We start from the raw sequence: 19,936 nt of genomic DNA on the forward strand, positions 1-19,936 counted from the left end.
TCTAAAATTTTTTTAATTGTCTTCCAGTCCATACCTATTGAGGGGGAGAGAGTATGCTTAAAGTAACAAAGCTCTTCATTCCATTTTTCTGATAGACTGGAGATGTAGGCTCTCCCATATGTTTTTATCATACCTATCTTTTGTGATGGGTGGTGGTGTGAAGCAGCATGTAAGAATCTTCTGTTGTGGTTGGTTTTTTATATACTGAAAAGCTCAGCCCTTTTCAGTATATAGAAAGTTTCTGTGACTCCAATTCTAGAGTAATTTTTTATTTGAGTCCATACACAAGAGGTTGGGTATTTCCCAACCTCTTGTATATGGACTCAAACTTTCCCAACCCACTACTCAATTTATAGAGTAGTGAGTAGGGAAAGAAGAAACTTGTTTACATTTGATTTTAAAAGCCTGTATACTGTATTCCATGTAAACACATGGAAACACATAAAAGGGAAGACTGTTCCACAGTACAGCAGTAGCAGTGATGGAAGAGGAAAAGTAACTTGTTCTGTGGATTTTGAGTTGTACTGTGAAGGAATGTTGGGTGGCAGTTGTACATGTTTCAGTGGATTTAGTAGAGAGTGGAGGAATTAGTGATGCTCTTTCATATGAACATTTACTATGGAAATATTTATAAAAGATACATATTGCAGAAACCAAACACCTGTGTGAAAGTAATGTACTGCTAAGAGATGGGTTATTAATCGATCTGATTGCCCTTTTCTGTATTGAGTCAAGTATTTTTAGGGAGCTCTTAGGGTCACACTCCAAATGTGAGAGCTGTATTCAATAAATAGCTGGGAAGATTTCTGATTTGAATAAGGTTAACAACTGTTTGGAGGTGAAGTAACACCTTGAGGCAATGGTTGTGATTATCTGTTTTAATGCAATGATTCCAACATTGTCTAGAAATTTGAGTATTGTTAAGGGTAACACAAATAAAATATCTTTTTTTTTTGTGGAAAATAAGGCAGAACCAGGTATGAACCCTATTGGGATGGCTTGGAGATCAGAATTGAGGGCAGTGGAGGCTGGTATTCTGTAAGTTGAGGTGATTTGTATAGGTTTGTTAAATGAAAGGCAAGAGTGCAATTTGCTGTCATCTGCAAAACTGTGTATTGGGTTGGTGAGAGAACAGAACTTTGTGGAATCCCAGCACTAGTTGGATAGTGAGAGGATAAGCAAACAGTATGCATTCAGTCAGAAAGCTGGTAATCCAATTGTAGAAGTCATGGGATAGACCAAATGATGGGAGTTTGCTTAATAAGCTTTTACACCAGACTCAGTCAAAAGCTTTAGAGATATCAAGTGCAACCACTCAAGATTCCCCAAACTTCTCCATGGTATTTTTCTAGAGATGGGTAACATGTGTGAGTAGATCTTCTGTTGATCATCAGTAGTGGAATCCATATTGGCAGTCATTTATTAGCTTGGATGCATTCAAGATAGCTCAGAAGTTGGGTATTGATGGTTCTATGCATTACTTTAGAGTGAACAAGCTTACCAGATAATCTTTAATTTGCCCTAATTCTTTTGTTGTTTCAGACCGAATAATGAAAATGTTATGAATGCTATACAACCAAGTTTATGGTTTCTTATATTTTTCATTTTCATTCTTTTCAAAGCATACCATATGGAGATTTGCTAGGACTGATAACTGAAGGAGGGAAGGAACTAAGAAAGTCCTGTTTATTCCCAATATTTATCCTGAGATGTAAAGAACTTGTTTTTCATGTAATGTCTGAATAGCCTTGCTGTGTTAGGAGGAAAAAGTTTTTGAAGAAGATTTACTGTGTCAACTCTAGGAATGTTATTGAAAAGACTGACCACATCTAAACTTAATAGGAACTCTGAAGTTTCTATTTTTAAATTTCCATAGAAACTGTAGTAGCAGATACTTTGGTCAATTTAAAGGACTAGACAAGTATTTGGAGAAGATTAATTTAGTGTAAATAGTTATTCCTTGAACTCTGCATTTATGTTCCAAATAGTTAATAAATGGCTTTGTTTACTCACACAGTAACTTTCTGTGAAAAATTGTTACTTTATTATGTATATTTCCAGTGTTAATTATATTGGATCATCAAGAGCATTTGCTCTTGAAGATTCTGTTTGTGTTCTGATGTCAATGCTATACTTCCTTGTATTGGATTTTATACTGTATCAGTATAAAATCCAATACAATATTTACAGTATAGTAAACATCACCAATACCGACAGCCAGCATAGGCACAGCTGTTATGTTATTTCAGCCTAAATTTACCATGTTCATGAAGGGTAGCAGTAGCATTAATTCTTAATTAATGCTACTGCTATAGTAATTAATTAATTTCAAAGTTTTGAAACTGGCAATCTAAAATTCTGTAAAAAACATTCTAGTTTTGAGAGAGAAAACTGGAGCATCCAGAGAAAATCCAACTCCAAATACCCTTAGTCGTACTGCATACTAGCTGATATCACTTTTCTACCTTAAGTAGGATGGCATGCTTCCTCCCATTCATAACTTCCTTATATTCTCTCTTTTTTTTTTTTAGAATATTAATGTATAAATGTTTAACCTCTAATTACTGTTCATCAAATGTCTTCTTATCGGCCACTATTTTTCCTTGGGTGTGCAATTCATGTGAATGTGTCCACTTCCACATGAATTGCACATTATAAAGCAGTCATTCAAAATTTATTAGTGATGATAACAATTAACAACAATGTCCATAACTTGTTGCTTCCTAATTAAATCATCACTTCGCTAGCATTCAAAACCAGAGTTTTAATTAGCAACAATAACACCAGCTATTCAATAACACCCACTAGGAGATAGTTATTAGAATAATCCTCCTTATTCCTGATATAATTAAAACATTAATCTAATTACATTGTTTTTCTATACCAACTAATACAGTTTTTTTAATTTTTTTATATACAGTGCAGTTTCTTTTAGCTTAATGGTTTAATGCATGTTTGGCTGGGAAGAGGGGGGGGGGTATATCCAAAGCTACAAACAAGCACACAGTATGATATAGGGAGAGGATAGTGCTGGACTTATTGAAATTCAGCATAAACAGCATGTAGTGACCTGAATATCAGTCCCATGATTAATTTAGACTTTGGAAATTTAGCATAGTACTTAATTTTTTATGTGAATCCCATCTACAAAATTTTAAGTTATAGTATATTAGTACTGTGGGTGAGCTAGCTAATGTTAGATAATCCAGAAACACCTTCCCTAGAATATCAAGCAAGTCACTAGGCAGTGAAATACATCTCCTACATAATGACATTCATAAGTGTTTGTGCCTATTGTGGGATTCAAGCCTTTTGGTTGGAGAGTGAGTATGCTATTCAGGCCAGCAAGCATTCCTATATAGAAAGAAATCATTGATATTCCATAATGGTATTTATCTGCTGAAGCCTTTGAATCATTTTTTAAAACCCTCAATGGTAACAGTTTTCATTTATAATTTAAAAAATATTGTTTATTTTGTTCTGAAGCATTTTTTTCTGCAAAAAAAAAAAAAAAATCAAACGCAGAATTTTCAAAGTTAAATAGAGTAACAGTGCATGCATATGTTAGTTATAGCACAAGGAATAGACTGTAGTGAATTATTATTATTCATTATGCATGAAGCAATTTGGCATTGTTTGTCTGTTTTAAACTTGATTATTTGTTATTAAATATAGCTCACGATGATAGTATTTGGTCTTGTGCATGGAAAAAGAGTGAGAAAGATGGCAGAGATCATATTGTTACAGGCTCAGTCGATGATTTTGTCAAGTGCTGGAAGTGGTAAGTGCCAGCATTAAAAGTGCTGAGAAATAATGCAGTACAGTACATTGAAATTTGTGAAATTGACTAAAGCTAAATCCGCTCACTTTCCAAAGTTAGCCAGTTTTACAGAACTACTGTAAGCTCATTGATTTTTGTACATTTGAGTTTTCTGTTAACAGTGGTAAGCAACTTGTAACCTTTGCAATTTCAGTTTTTCAGTTTAGCTTGTGAATTAATTTTAGAAACAAAAAAATTTAAAAATGTGGAAGTTCAAGGTAAAAAAATTTACAAAAATCATATTAAAATATGATTTTTATAAAATTAGACAAACAAAATTCGACTTATTTATGTAGAAGTCTTGAAATAGCGAGCAAAGCATATTGTCATACTCATCAGGGTAAGTATGAATATGTATGATAGTCCTAACATATTCATGACTTTGCTGTCACAAGTGACTGGTGACAGCAAAACCTGTTTTGTTAAAAATGCTTTAGCATGAATCTTATTGTATACTATGTTTTTTTAAAAAATTATTCATACTTCTGAAATTGACTCTGGCTGTTTTGGTAATAATTTAATGACATCTCCAGCAGAAATTCTAGCCTCAACATTTACAGTAATTGTAGCTTCTTTGTACAAGCTTATTGCTTGGTTTTATAGTACAGGTAAATCAATTGTGTTGCATTAGGCTTACAACACGAAAGTTGTAAGCCTATAGTATATTAGTATTGTGATTGGCTAATAATTTTTTCTATTTTTTTATGTATTTTTTGTATTTTTATTGATTTTTTTAAATATTTTTTTTTACATAGTCCAACAACCCTGCTCTAGAGACCAAACATGGAACTTTTTTCCAAGCTACTTCAGACTGCCAAATAAGCAGAGCACTGGTCTCATACCAGATGATGAAATTCATCACCCGCTCATCACAGGATTTAAACGTGCAGCCTGTTCTTGGAGAGTGGATCTGCTAATCACTCAGCCAACTAGACTGGCATGTGCTTCTATAATCAGATATGCTTGTTTTCTCATAGGTATCCAACCCCCCCCCCTTCTACATACATCTAGTGGATCATGGAATCACGAATGAAGTGAAAAAATATTCACAAAATGCTTGTCACCTCACCTTAAATTCATTTGCTACTCTCCACTCCATGCAAAAAAAAATCCAGGACTCATATCTCTGTTAATGACATTTGTACACAAATCCAAGGGGGTGATCCTCCCTCCCATTCTCTTCACTCTAGTCATTGCCTGAACAATTTCTTAGGATATTTACTCCATAAAATTCCTTTAGTATAACATATTTCTATCATATTCTCTCTTTTCTGCTTATCAACTAAGTAACTAACAAACTTTATTGTCCTCATAAGGAGCATTTCATAGACCAGTGGTGGCGAACCTATGGCACGCCCAAGAATTTTGCTGGCACATCAACGATTTACATATGATATACGTTTATACACTTATAAATTATTCCACATTTTTTTTTTTTAATTATTACAATATGTACAAGTTAAATTTTGTTTTACAGATGAGAGCAGCTATGAAGACATGAATTTGATTGGTGCGTATCACGCGACCCAAAGACAAATGGAACCGACAATTCTTGAGTTGAAATGCTAATTCTCTTCATCCAAATTCCATAACATCTGCAACTGTCATAACGACATTCACTATATATTTCTTAGTTTTCAGACATTCACGACGGGGTGTCGTTTATTGTTCCGACATAACTTCTCATTACTGCGGGCTCAACTCACACAAAGTTTTAACCATTGGTTGATTTTTATTGCTACTTGTTTGCATTTGAGCTGGAAGGGAATTCACACAAGCATTATATGGCATGTTTCAATTCGTGGTAGAATTTTATTTGAAGTTAGTCTTTGATCTGTCATAATCAATTCCATCAAAATTTGATCTGTCAAAAAATTTCATCATCTGAAATCCTGTATGACCCTTTCAGAAGTTTGTAATCTCAATCATATCATCCCTCTTTCTCCAGTTTGTTAGTGTCTGCATCAGGGGCAGCTCATGCATAGGCACTTCTGAACTGCAGCATCCGCAATTTTTCTCGATATATAAATATATTTATTAATTTATTTATATTTGCTTTTAATATTTAATTTTACCATCAACAATCCTATACAATTCTCTTATTTTGTATAAAAAATAATAAAAATCCATCTTGTAGCACTTAGGAGGATGGACACTAGCAGCACTGTGTTTACCACAGTGTCATATTGCTATATATATACACGTCATAGTGAGATGCGAGCTATTAGCGTAATGTGGCACTGTCCATCGCACAGTTCCACTGTTGTTTATATGCAGTTTGCACCAGTAGTAGAGTGTTCATAGTGCTTATCGTGTTTACTCCATAAACACGATATATCCCATGATCAACAAAGAAGAACTTGAAACTGAACTTCGAGTATTCTACAGTAGACCCGACATGCATGATTATTGTAAATTTGACTTGTTAAAATTTATAACAGAAAATAATTTAGATTGTGTTCTTAGTGAAATTACTGTATTGATAAAAATTCTCTTGACTGTATCAGAATACAGTCTTCCATGCTGTATTCTGTCAAAATCTTTAGCAAAATCCAAAAGTATCATGATGCATCCATTGCTAAAACATGACCCTCTTACTGTAGTTGTATTCTAAACATTGTAGAGGTTTGGCACAGTAATCTAGCATATAATTTCTTGTCATTTCTAACAGTTTGCATAATTTGGTAATTTGGTTTTGGAAAAAGTGGGGCAATGTGGGAGAATTAATTTAAAAAAAACCCGAGTTTTTTTATATAATATATACATTTTATTATTATTATTTTTAAGGGCACTTTTTTTGGGGGGGGGGGTGAAAAGGGGGGCTGAAAATAGAAATTTGTTTTTTTGAGGAAGGGTTTATGGGGAAAAGGGGGCCGTGGAAAGGGTTAACAGGGTGTGAACCATTTCGACTGTGCGTCATCGTCAGAAATTCATGGGGGAAGTGAATGCTATGTCATGTCGACTTGGTATTTTTGCCTTTGAAGTGCTTGTGTTATCGCCTGTTAATAGGAGTTGTGACCTAATTTTTATGTTATGGAGCTTCCAACAACAAAAAAAGCATCCTTAAAAATAATAATACATGCAGTGTTTTTTTTTTTTTCTGTCAGAACGGTTCGTAACGTGTTCCAATAAACTTTTAATGGTCCTTAAACACATATTTTATAAGTATTTCAAAACTAGGACTGCCTCCATTTTAAATCCCCAGTTATTGTCGTTAACAATATCAATCAAAGGTCATCTTTGGTTCATCCATTCTAGTGCTCACAATGCCATCTTGTGTTGTTGACACTGAACCTTGAAGATCGAAGTTTTCAATTAGAATCGATAATTGGCTGGAAGTTATGGTAGTTACCGGAAGCAGAACTTCTATATGAACAAGCATACAAGTAGACTAGCACTTTTACAACGTGAATGAGTGAGGTTAATGTGTTTCATGGACGTTTCACCAGTTTTATGCGATGAATAGTAAAATAACACAATTTTTCTCTTCCACTCCCACAACTAAAAAGTTAAAGCTTGAGAACAGTAAGTGCAGTGATAGTGATGGGGCAAAAACAGACCTGATGGACAGTGATTCAAAAACTGGAGAGATAAAACACGTGGCTGCTATGGTTGCTACAACGACAAGTAAAGATGCACAAGAAGATCTGCCCGACTGTTGGACCCTAGACCAAAAAGCTGATTTTTGCAACCAAAATGAATGGCTTTTGGTGGAGAATAAAAACATTGGCTGTAAAATATGTAAGGAAGTTGCAAGTTTGGAGTAGAAAGGAATAAGCAAGGTATGAATATTTCAAAACCATGGGCAAATATTCAAATTTCTCATTATGGTAGGAATAAAAAAGAGCAAATGACTTCACTAAGTAAAAAAATTTATGATCATAAGAAGAACAAGAACAGTTCAGCTCACATTACTGCCACTAAAATTATAGAATCTGTAAAAGAACAAAAACTGGAGGTAGCTTATTCAAAAGCATTTGAACATGAGAAAGAAGTTACTTTTAGAATCTTCAGAACAGCATATAAAGTTGCAAAGAAAATCCAGGCTTTCAATGACTTTGAATCAGAAATTAACCTCCAAGAATTGAATGGCAGTGACACATGAGTCAAATTCTACATTCTACCAATTCTTGTATCAATATAACAAATCATATTGGAACTGAAATGAAAAAAATCCTTTTTAAAAAAATAATAGAGTCAAACTGTGAGATTTTCCTTTTGATTGACGAAAGCACCATTAACCAGTTGTCATCATTAATAATATATGTACTCACAATGCTACCTGATAAGGAGCAACACGCAAATATTTTTATTGACATTGTAGAGTTAGAAAATGTATCTGCACAAGGTATTTTCCATAGCTTGATGAATACCCTTAATGAATTAGGGTTTCATGATGATTATTTGAAGAAAATTCTTGTTGCCATTGCCTATAATGGAGCAGCTGTGATGTTGGGTATGTAAAAAGGAGTAGTGGCTTTGATTAAGGAACGTTATCCTCACATTTTGATTTGGCATTGTGCCAACTATAGACTCGAGCTCTCTCTGTTGGTGATATTGTAAAAAAAAAAAAAAAAAAGACTTCCCAGAACAAATCAACCACTTCAAGTCATTTCTTGACAAACTGTACTGTCTCTATCACTAATCACCCAAAAATGTCAGAGAACTAGGCAAAGTAGCGGAAGATCTTGACAAGGAAATCTTCAAAATTAGAAGAGTTTTAAGTACATGTTGGGTGGCTTCTAGTTTTAGAAGTGTTTCCATGGTGTGGAAAGATTATGAAGCACTTGTGGCTCATTTTACAGCAGCAAAAAACAAGATGAAAACAGAGACAAGTCTGAAAGAGTAATGTATAAAGACCTTTTGAAGAAAATAACAAGTGTTGATTTTGTTTTGGATCTTGGATTGATGTGTGATGCTCTCTAAGAATTGTCAGAGCTTAGTGTTGAACTGCAAGCAAGGGATATTACACTCTACAAAGCTCATAGCAGTATATCAAGGCAGATTCAGCTTTTTGAAGACAGGAAAGTCAATTGCATGCCTTTTTATCATGAAGCTGTACAAGCAGTTGAAAATCTGAACTGAGTGACTTTGGAGAAGAGAGTAACCAGTCGATCAACAAATGTGAATCGTCCTCTTGATCCTACAAAATTTTTTGCCTGCTTGAAACAACGAATGGAAAATCGCCTTCTATCTGCACAAGAGATGCAAATTCCAGAATGTTGGCCCAACGGTGCTGAAAGGAATGTTACTTTCAGTGAGACTGAAGTGGAGAGTTTGTGTAAGAGGCTAAGAATTCCAGAATGATAGGTTGTTAGAGGTTTCCGTGAATTCCTCACAGAGAAGAAAATGCCTGCTGCACTATTGCAGTTAATAAACACTATCAACAGCACATCCCCATTTCTACTGCTGAATGTGAGCGTGACTTTTCCCTAGATTAACCTGATTATCACACCGACAAGAGCTTCTCTATAAATGAAGACCTTGTGTACACTGAGGTTCATCAAGTTGATTGGGCCTCCTCTGCGTGTTTTTCAATCCTCACCATACGTCAATTCATGCTTCCTGAAAGGCAGGCATCTAGCAAGTGACACGAAGAGTAAGGAACGAACTAGTGAAGATGGCAACACCAGTGTGATGGAAGCTATTGTGAAAATTTAGGTATTTTTTAAACTTTTTTTTGCCTTTGCTTTAATGTTTAATGTTTTATTTCCATTTGATATATATATATAATATCCATTTGTCAAAACTTAAAGAACGAGAGCTTCAAAGGCCTGGTATGTTTAGATTTTCTTGTGTTATGAGATGAGATGGTCGAGTTCCAGTAAACTTATGTTTAGAAAAAAATGCCCTAAATATATGTATATATTATATAAAAAAAACGTTTTTTTTTTTCCTCCAAATTAATTCTCCCATATTGCCTCAACCCCCCCTACTTTTTCCAAAACCCCCTTCTCCAACAACATCCAAAAAAAGGGAATGTGCGAATTATCTTCCTCTATTACTCTGCAGTATATTTGTCTCTAAAATACATCTATAATGCCCTAAGAATTCTTGAGTAAAAAGCCAGTGACATTAAAAAGGGGGCACTCCTAAGCAAAAGCAGGCAAAATAGCCATAAAAATAATAGTTTTTAAGAGGAGTAAAATGGGAATTTTCCCAGAAATAATACCTATGAAATTTCTATTTTTGAAAAAAGTATTGATTTCAAATGAGTTTTATGAAATTTGGCACTTAGTTCCATTCTGATTATATATTTAGTTTAATCCTTTATCCAAGTGTAAGCAAACAAAGCTTGTGCCTGAAGTATCTTCAGGACTAGGGCAACTTGTGGCAAAGGTTAATTAACTTCTCATCACTTTTCTTAGTCCCATAATGCAAAGCACATTTCCTTGCGGACATGTATAATGCTATGCATAATGGGAAGGGTCACTACCCAGACCGGTTTCGACCTTTATTGAGTCTCGTCAGTGTGAGCCAGACCCAGAAGTGGTGATACTAAGACAGAAGCAATGGAGAGGTCATATTTACCTATACGAGTTGCCAAAAGATGTACCACCTTATTATTAAATTATTCTGGATTTAGAGAAAGATGTTGGAGGTTTATTTTCCACTTGGTTAGACTATAATAAATTTAGTTTAAACCTTTATCCAAGTATAAGCAAACAAAGTTTGTGTCTGAAGTATCTTCAGGACTGAGGCAACTCGTGGTAAAGGTCGACCAAGCTCTCATCACTCCTTGTCTCAGTATCTCCCATAATGCCATGCATTAAGGGAAGGGCCACTACCTTGTATAGGTAAATATGACCTCTCCATTGCTTCTGCCTTAGTATCACCACTTATGGGTCTGGCTCCCACTGAACCAATAAAGGTCAAAACCGATCTGGGTAGTGGCCCTTTCCTTAATGCATGGCATATACATGTCCGCAAGGACATGTACTTTGCATGGTGGGAGATCTGAGACAAGGAGTGATGAGAGCTTGGTCCACATTTGTCACGAGTTTCCTCAGTCCTGAAGATACTTCAGGTGCAAACTTTGTTTGCATACACTTGAATAAAGGATTACATTAATTTATTATAGTCTAACCAAGTGGAAAATAAGCCTCCAACATCTTTCTCTAAATCCAGAGTAATTTAATAATAAGGTGGTACACCTTTGGCGACTCGTATAGGTAAATATGACCTCTCCATTGCTTCTGTCTTAGTATCACCACTTCTGGGTCTGGTTCCCACTGACGAGACCCTCAAAGAAACCTTGAGCTAATCCAAGCTAAATTTCCTCCCGATATCTCAGCCCTATTTCAGTTCACAATGTACTCAGGCTATTTCGTTTGGCAGGAAAAATTCTACAAACAGATAGAGAGGACAGCCATGGGTTCACCACTTTCCCCACCCTTGGCCAACTTCTTTATGGAGACTTTTGAAGAGAAAGCCTTAAACTCTGCTCCACAAAAACCTACTGTATGGCTTCGCTACGTTGATGATGTGTTCGCTATTTGGCCACATGTCCTGGATACACTCCTCTCCTTCTTAACACACTTAAACAACCAACACCCTAGAATTAAGTTCACCCTGGAAAAAGAGAAAAACAATAGCCCTTCCTAGACACACTAGTCATCTGCCAACCTGATGGAACCTTGGTTTTCTCAGTTTATAGAAAACCCACCCATACAAGCAGATACATTCACCAACAATCCCTCCCCCCCCCCTACAACAATATGGAATTAAGACACTATTCAACAGGACAAAACTAATCTGTTCAAATGACCAAGCCCTAACCACTGAACTAAATCATATCCTTAACACTTTCTCAGCTAATGGCTACCCCCCCCCCATAAAATCCAAAAAATACTAAAACCAGTTATCCACAACCCCCCCCCCCCCTTTCACAAAAAAGATTACTCTAAATCCATCACCATTCCCTACATCCGAGGCACCTCGGAAAAAATCAACAAAATCCTAAAAAAACATGACTTGACCTCTTGTTACAGACCATACAGAAAATTGTTATCCCTTATCTGCTCCACTAAAGACCAACCACTTCTCCTAGACCTACCTGGTGTATACTAGGTCCCTTGCAGCTGTAAATTGTCCTACTTTGGCCAAACAGGCAGGACAGCAAATATCAGAATCTCAGAATACAAAGACTACATCCGATTTCACCAGTACAGCCACTCTGGGCTTGCAGACCATGCTCTGGATACTCGCCACAGAATAAGGTAGAAGAAAGCCACAGTATTACACCACAGCAAGTTCAAATATGAAAGACTATTCCTGGAATCAGCCTCAGCCCTTAGGAACATGCCAAACCTCAACAAATTTGGATGCATGAGACTGCCCCAAATTTATGAAACATATATCAGAACTTCAGCCCAAAGGCCAAGAACACCTAATATAGCCCACCAGGGGCACCATCAGGACTTTAGGAAAATGGTAGCTTCTTCACTTCGTTTCTCATTTGCTGTTATGTAGTACTTGCGTGCGCGTCTTTATTTTAAGTTCCCATGACGATGGCAACGTGACGTTGCCAAAATATCAGAAAGTATATATTAAAGTTGATTTAATTTATATTTCTAGTATACGCTGTCAATTCCTAAAGTATTTAGTTATCATGTTTAATATGTTCGCTGCCACGCTACTTCGGCATAGTCTGTTCCCGTACGCCGAGCAATTTCACTTCAAGGTCAGTGTGGTAATCTCGTTGCCGGCGGTAAGTAAGCATCATATGAGTATACTCGTAGCTGGCTTGTGTAGCTCATATACGAACTACGAGTATACTCGTAGTTGGCAGCAAACGTGTTAACCAGCATATAAGCCTTTCTACAAGAAAACCTATTAGAGTATTGAAGCTTTTTCTTTGTAAATCAAAAAAATTATGAACTTTTTCTATCAATTTCATTTTCTTGATTTCTGTCCGTATTTTCATTTCTGTTCTTATATCCTCCACTTGCTCTTTACTGGATATAGAAGTGCACTGTTTCCTGATAAACTGAATTGGGCTGATTGTAGCAGTTATTATTCCAAAAAGAATGGCTGCTGTTTTGCAAATTATGCAGAGGACGTTCCATTGCAGATTCAGGAATATCTGTTTTAGTTTCCATGCTAGAATTAACATTTTTTTCTCTGTTGGAAATTTTTTTCACTTGGTTAGAATATAATAAATTTCGTTTAATCCTTTATCCAAGTGTAAGCAAACAAAGTTTGTGCATGAAGTATCTTCAGGACTGAGGCAACTCGTGGTAAAGGTGGACCAAGCTCTCACCACTCCTTGTCTTATTATCTCCCATAATGCAAAGCACATCTCCATGCAGACATGTATAATGCTATGCATTAAGAGAAGGGCCACTATATAGACCGGTTTCGACATTTATTGTGGTCTCATCAGTGGTGGGAGCCAGACCCAGAAGTGGTGATTCTAAGGCAGAAGCAATGGAGAAGTCGTATTTACCTATACGAGTTGCCAAATGGTGTACCACCTTATTATTAAATTACTCTGGATTTACACTTGGTTAGACTATAATAAATTTAGTTTAATCCTTTATCCAAATGTAATCAAACAAAGTTTGCCTGGCCTTAGTATCACCACTTCTGGGTCTGGCTCCCACTGACCGAGACCTCAATAAAAGTCGAAACCGGTCTGGGTAGTGGCCCTTCCCTTAATGCATAGCATTATATATGTTCACAAGGAGATGTGCTTTGCATCATGTGAGATACTGAGACAAGGAGTGATGAGAGCTTGGTTCACCTTTACCACAGTTTCCTCAGTCCTGAAGATACTTCGGGTGCAAACTTTGTTTGCTTACACTTGAATAAAAGATTAAACTAAATTCATTATAGTCTAACCAAGGGAAAAAAAGAAAAAACTTCCAACATCTTTCTCTAAATCCAGACTAATTTAATAATAAGGTGGTACACCTTTTGGCAACTTGTATAGTAAATATGACTTCTCCATTGTTTCTGCCTTAGTATCTCCACTTCTGTGTCTGGCTTCCACTGATGAGACCTCAATAAAGGTCGAAACCAGTCTGGTTAGTGGCCCTTGCCCTAAATGCATAGCATTATACATGTCTGCAAGGTGATGTGCTTTGCATTATGGGAGATACTCAGACTAGGAGTGATGAGAGCTTGGTCCACCTTTACCACAGGTTGCTTCAGTCCTGAAGATACTTCAGGTGCAAACTTTGTTTGCTTACACTTGGATGAAGGATTAAACTAAATTTATTTTTTTCTCTGTGTTTGGTGTTATATGGTGTAGTACGTTTGGACAACAATAAATGCTTGTGTCATATAATATTCCATGTTTTCTATGTGATGTTTATTTCTTCAGGACAATAACTGATGATAATAGCTCTGTCAGTACTAATGATTTGATTAAGATCACTGGTGTCAGTGTCTTTCATAATAATATTAGATAAAATTTTGTTAGAAAAGGGCACCGAGCTTTTCTTATCATTTACGGGTGGTATTTATTTAAAAAAAAAAAAATCAAAAAGTTAGAACACTTTGTATTGGAATGTAATGATTGATCCAAGATGGAAACGGTATATTTAATAAAAGATTTATTTTAGTGAAAACACAAACATAACATCAGATTTTTATTATATACCATTTCTTTCTCCTGCATAGTTTCCTCTTCTTCTGTCACTAAGGGCCATTTTCAGAATTTTTCTGTCTTTCAATAGCTAATCAAACATTCATCAAAATTAGAGAAATAAACACCAAACACATTCTTACAATGATGTGTGTGGAAACACATGAGAACACTGTCAAAAACAAAGAGAAACCAAGCGACATTTCTGGCACATTATTAAATATAAGCGAAGAGCAATTACATCTAAAAGAAACCAAGTGATGATCTTCAATCAACTCTAAATATCAAAAAAGAACTATGGCACTGTTTTTTTTAATAAGTTGGTTCACTGACATTTTCAATTTTGGTTTTATTTAGAAATGTTTTAGTATGCTGATATGTCATTTAGTACTAGTGATTGACTTTACTTTTACAAAAAATGTCATTTGGTCAGTTGCTGATAAATATGGTCCAAATAATCTTGCTTGGTTAAAAAAATATGGATATCCTTCATTAAATATTTCTTAAACTTTCCAAAGTGAAACTTTTATAAGACCTTTATTTTAGTTCATAGATATCTGTTATCCATAGCAGTTAAGGAATTGAAGTTAATAATTTTTATTCATGATTATTTTAGTCATCAACAATTTCTTCTATTCCTTTTAATTTCAGGAATGAAGAAAGTCTTGAACTTCAATATATACTTGAAGGTCACAGTCTGGGAGTTGTTTCTGTTGATATAAGCTATGATGGTTCAGGTGTGTTTTATTTAAACATTTTTCCATAATGTCAAAGTTATATAGACTATGTAACTTTGCAACATAAACTAAACTATCCCTTTGATTTTATTGTTGTTTTATTTTTTTAAATGTCAAAACACTTTTTGACATTTAAAAAAATAAGTTTCATCCAGGTTCATCCTTCAGAAATGCTATTACTGATTTGCAGACTCAGTATAAAGAAACCTTATCTTAATTGTTTTATCTGATGTCAGAAATTACTCCAAGTATAGCCAAAATGCCCATCCACAGTATTATAGGTTGACCAACCTCTCGTGGATGAGTTCCCCATTAAAAAAATAAAATAAAATAAATTTAATGAGTCAAATATATTATTTACAGTGATTATATACAATATCATTAGTAAACATTTACACAAGTCTTTTTAACTGCAAATTAATAATTATTGCACTCACAAACTTTCATCCAGTTGAAACTGTCAAAACAAAGTTGGAACATGGATGCTATATGTTGAGTTCAGCTAAATTAATCTCATAATGAGAAAAACATAGAAAATCCAAGAATAATATCATACTAATCCATCACAAAATTGCATTCCAAGAAAACTTTGTGCAATTTCAAAACTGTACATTCCTTATCGATAGACTAAGCAGCAGAGCAGATAACTTATGTCACTCTCTTAGTGAATTATCAATATAAAGTTTGTTCTTAATCATCTTTCCTTTCCTTTCCTTTTTTTAACAAAAAAAAAAAGAAGAGAAGAATTTAACTGAACAAACAAAATTCTACCTTCCAGTAGTATATATAGAAAGAATATTCATCACTCGACAGAAACACTCAAAACAGCTATGTTATATGAAGTATGACAGTTCTTACATTGCAATGAAAGCACATAAGTTTCTTTTATTTTCATTCACTAATGACAGGATATAAACTTCTGCTTTATTCCTTAATTAATTTTACAAAAATCTTAATCCATATTATTTCATAACATTTAAATTTTTCATTGCGTCTTTCTCTGTGCTATCTGCTTCAGCTCCTATTTCTTAGCATTGCCAGTCAATGTATACTACAACATGTAGTAGTCAATGTATACTACATGACTGGTAATTAGTTTACGGAAATTAACAACGCATATAAAGTATATTAATTAAAGGTAACTTTAATGAATAACTTCTATATTTCGGCAATGTCACATTGCCATCTTCGGGAACATAAATATATGGTATGTGCACTCAGGAACTAACATAAAGCAAATGAGGAAGAAAGCAAGAAACTAATATTGTTCCTAAAGTCCTAATGGTGCCCTCTTGCGGGCTAATTTGGTAGTCTTGGCAGTTGGGCTGAAGTTCTCATAATGAAAGTCTCCCAAATTTGGGGCAGTTTCATGCACCCAAATTTGTTGAGGTTAGGAACGTTTTTTAGAGCTGCTGAAGATTCTTTGAATAATCTTTCGTATTTAAACTTGCTGCAATGGATTATTTTTGTTTTCTTCCAACGAATTTTATGGTGGGTATCTAAGGCATGGTCTGCCAGCCCAGAGCGGCTGTACTGGTGAAACGGGATGTAGTCTTGGTGTTCTGAAATCCTGATATTTGTTGTTCTGCCTGTTTGGCCAAAGTAGGACAATTTGCAGCTGCAAGGGACCTGGTATACACCAGGTAGGTCTAGGGGAAGTGGTTGGTCTTTGGTAGAGCGGATAAGGGAAGCCAACTTTTTATATGGTCTGTAACAGGAAGTAAGGTCATATTTTTTGAGGATGTTGGTTATTTTTTCAGAGGCGCCCTGGATGTAGGGGATGGTGATAGACTTGGTGTAATCTTTATTGTGGAGGGGGGGAGGGGGGTTGTGGTTTACAGGTTTTAGTATTTTTTGGATTTTTTTGGGGTTATAGTCATTGGCTAAGAAAGTGTTGAGGATGTGGTTTAGTTCAATAGTCAGGGCCTTGTCATCTGAGCAGATTAATTTTGCCCTGTTATATAGTGTTTTGTGTTCATCCCATATTGTTGTGAGGGGGGGGGGGGGATTGCTGGTGAATGTATCTGCCAGTGTGGGTGGGTTTTCTGTAAACAGAGAAAACCAAAGATCCATCAAGCTGGCGGGTGATTAAAGTGTCTAGGAAGGGGAGGCTGTTGTTTTCCTCTTTTTCTAAGGTGAACTGGACTCTGGGATGTTGGTTGTTTAAGTGTGTTAGGAAGGAGTGGAGTGTATCTGAGCCATGTGGCCAAATAGCAAACACATCATCCACATAACGAAGCCAAATAGTGGGTTTTTGTTGGGGCGGAGTTTAAGGCTTTCTCTTCAAATGTCTCCATAAAGAAATTGGCCAAGGGTGGGGAAAGTGGTGAACCCATGGCTGTCCCCTCTATCTGTTTGTAGAACTTTCTTTGCCAAACGAAATAGCCTGAGTTCATTGTGAACTGAAATAGGGCTGAGATATTGGGAGGAAACTTGGCTTGGATGAGCTCAAGGGTTTCTTTGAGTGGGACATTAGTGAATAGGGAGGAGACGTCAAAACTGACCATTATGTCAGTGTGTTGGAGTGTGAGGTTTTCTACAACACCCTCCCCTTCCTAGACACTTTAATCACCCGCCAGCTTGATGGATCTTTAGTTTTCTCTATTTACAGAAAACCCACCCACACTGGCAGATACATTCACCAGCAATCCCCCCCCCCCCTCACAACAATATGGGGTGATAAAAACACTATATAACAGGGCAAAATTAATCTGCTCAGATGACAAGGCCCTGACTATTGAACTAAACCACATCCTCAACACTTTCTTAGCCAATGGCTATAACCCCAAAAAAATCCAAAAAATACTAAAACCTGTAAACCACAACCCCCCCTCTCCCCCTCCACAATAAAGATTACACCAAGTCTATCACCATCCCCTACATCCAGGGCACCTCTGAAAAAATAACCAACATCCTCAAAAAATATGACCTTACTTCCTGTTACAGACCATATAAAAAGTTGGCTTCCCTTATCCGCTCTACCAAAGACCAACCACTTCCTCTAGACCTACCTGGTGTATACCAGGTCCCTTGCAGCTGCAAATTGTCCTACTTTGGCCAAACAGGCAGAACAACAAATATCAGGATTTCAGAACACCAAGACTACATCCCGTTTCACCAGTACAGCCGCTCTGGGCTGGCAGACCATGCCTTAGATACCCACCATAAAATTCGTTGGAAGAAAACAAAAATAATCCATCGCAGCAAGTTTAAATACGAAAGATTATTCAAAGAATCTTCAGCAGCTCTAAAAAACGTTCCTAACCTCAACAAATTTGTTTGCATGAAACTGCCCCAAATTTGGGAGACTTTCATTATGAGAACTTCAGCCCAACTGCCAAGACTACCAAATTAGCCCGCAAGAGGGCACCATTAGGACTTTAGGAACAATATTAGTTTCTTGCTTTCTTCCTCATTTGCTTTGTGTTAGTTCCTGAGTGCACATACCATATATTTATGTTCCCGAAGATGGCAATGTGACATTGCCGAAATATAGAAGTTATTCATTAAAGTTACCTTTAATTAATATACTTTATATGCGTTGTTAATTTCCGTAAACTAATTACTAGTTATGTCTAACCAACGTATAAGTCTTACTACTAGAAGTATACTACATGATGTCATATGGATTGCTTCAGTCACATGTGGGTTCTTCACTCTTATTTGTTGATATCACTGTCAATGTGTGTGTGTGTGCCTTTGCTAGAGGTAAAGAACTTATAACAACAAAAATATAATTTTTAACTTTTCTTTAATATTTGCTTGTGCTATGCCAAAATCAGTTCCACACAGCAAAAGGAATTTACTTTCAGTTTTGAAATTGCTGATCAGTTAGGATCAGTCATTGTATGTGACTGATATTAGGATCCCCACTCTAAATAATTACATCAGTTGGCCATTTTCTTATTAGTATTTAATACTACAATATATATATTGGAAGAGAATTATTTTATAAATAATTAATTAAAGCAATGCGTATTTTACTAGAATAAATGTTCAAGAAATATACACATAACAAATAATAATATACATGTTCAAGTAATGAATTTATTACATTAGAATTATGGAACTAGAATTATCTTTTACAATATATGTGTTAACCACAATTTTACAGGGTTCACAGAAAAATCTTTACCAGCAATTCATCGCAAGAAAATTCATTGTAGGAAAAACTCTTTACTATAAAATTGAAATGATATCATTATTTATCCTTATGGCAAAAGGAATACAAAGATGCAGGTCAAAGTCCAGTCTAGAAAGCCATTCCAGGGCCTCATTGTCACCTTGTGGATGTCCTGGAGGCCTCCACCATGAAATTGACACATTGGGCAATTTCATGGTGGAGGATGGAAAGAATGGATTCTCTCCAACAGAATCCATTCTTTCTGTTGGAGAGAATGGATTCAAAAAGTTGGAAAGTTTTTTGCACCTTATAAAATTGCCTAGCTTTAGCACGAGGCACCTGATCCAGACTGTATCATAAGCTGATGTTAGGTCAATGAAAGTGACTCTGGATATAAGTTTCTTCTGGAAGCCTGGTTCAGTCAGGACCTGGTCACAGCAACTTCTTTCCGGCCTGAAGCCTGCATGTTCAATCAAGAGTGCTCTTTCGATGAGTGATGAAATTCTTTTAAGAATTCCTTCAAAGAGCTTAAAGGTGGAGCAAAGCAAGGAGATAGGTCATAGATTTTTGACTTCATTTCGATCTTTTCTTGGTTTTGGCATAGCAATTATTTTGGCTTCCCACCACAGATTTGGTAGTTTTCCAGTACTTATAATTTTTGAGAA

General features: G+C 35.8%; 1 protein-coding gene across 3 annotated transcripts in view; it reads left to right on the forward strand.

Moving 5' to 3' along the window:
- Positions 1 to 19,936, forward strand: part of LOC150093659 (uncharacterized) — a 162,131-nt gene that overhangs the window by 41,459 nt on the left and 100,736 nt on the right. For all 3 annotated transcript variants that reach the window (XM_090412751.1, XM_090412752.1, XM_090412749.1), the window contains exons 3-4: positions 3,676 to 3,781; positions 15,063 to 15,148. In XM_090412751.1, coding sequence (XP_090268877.1) covers positions 3,676 to 3,781; positions 15,063 to 15,148 — 192 coding nt within the window. The remainder of the gene's footprint in view (positions 1 to 3,675; positions 3,782 to 15,062; positions 15,149 to 19,936) is intronic.

Source organism: Typopeltis vanoorti, chromosome 23, assembly GCF_054136105.1.
Source record: "Typopeltis vanoorti isolate ZY-2024b chromosome 23, IOZ_Tvanoo_1.0, whole genome shotgun sequence".
NCBI lineage: Eukaryota > Metazoa > Arthropoda > Arachnida > Uropygi > Thelyphonidae > Typopeltis > Typopeltis vanoorti.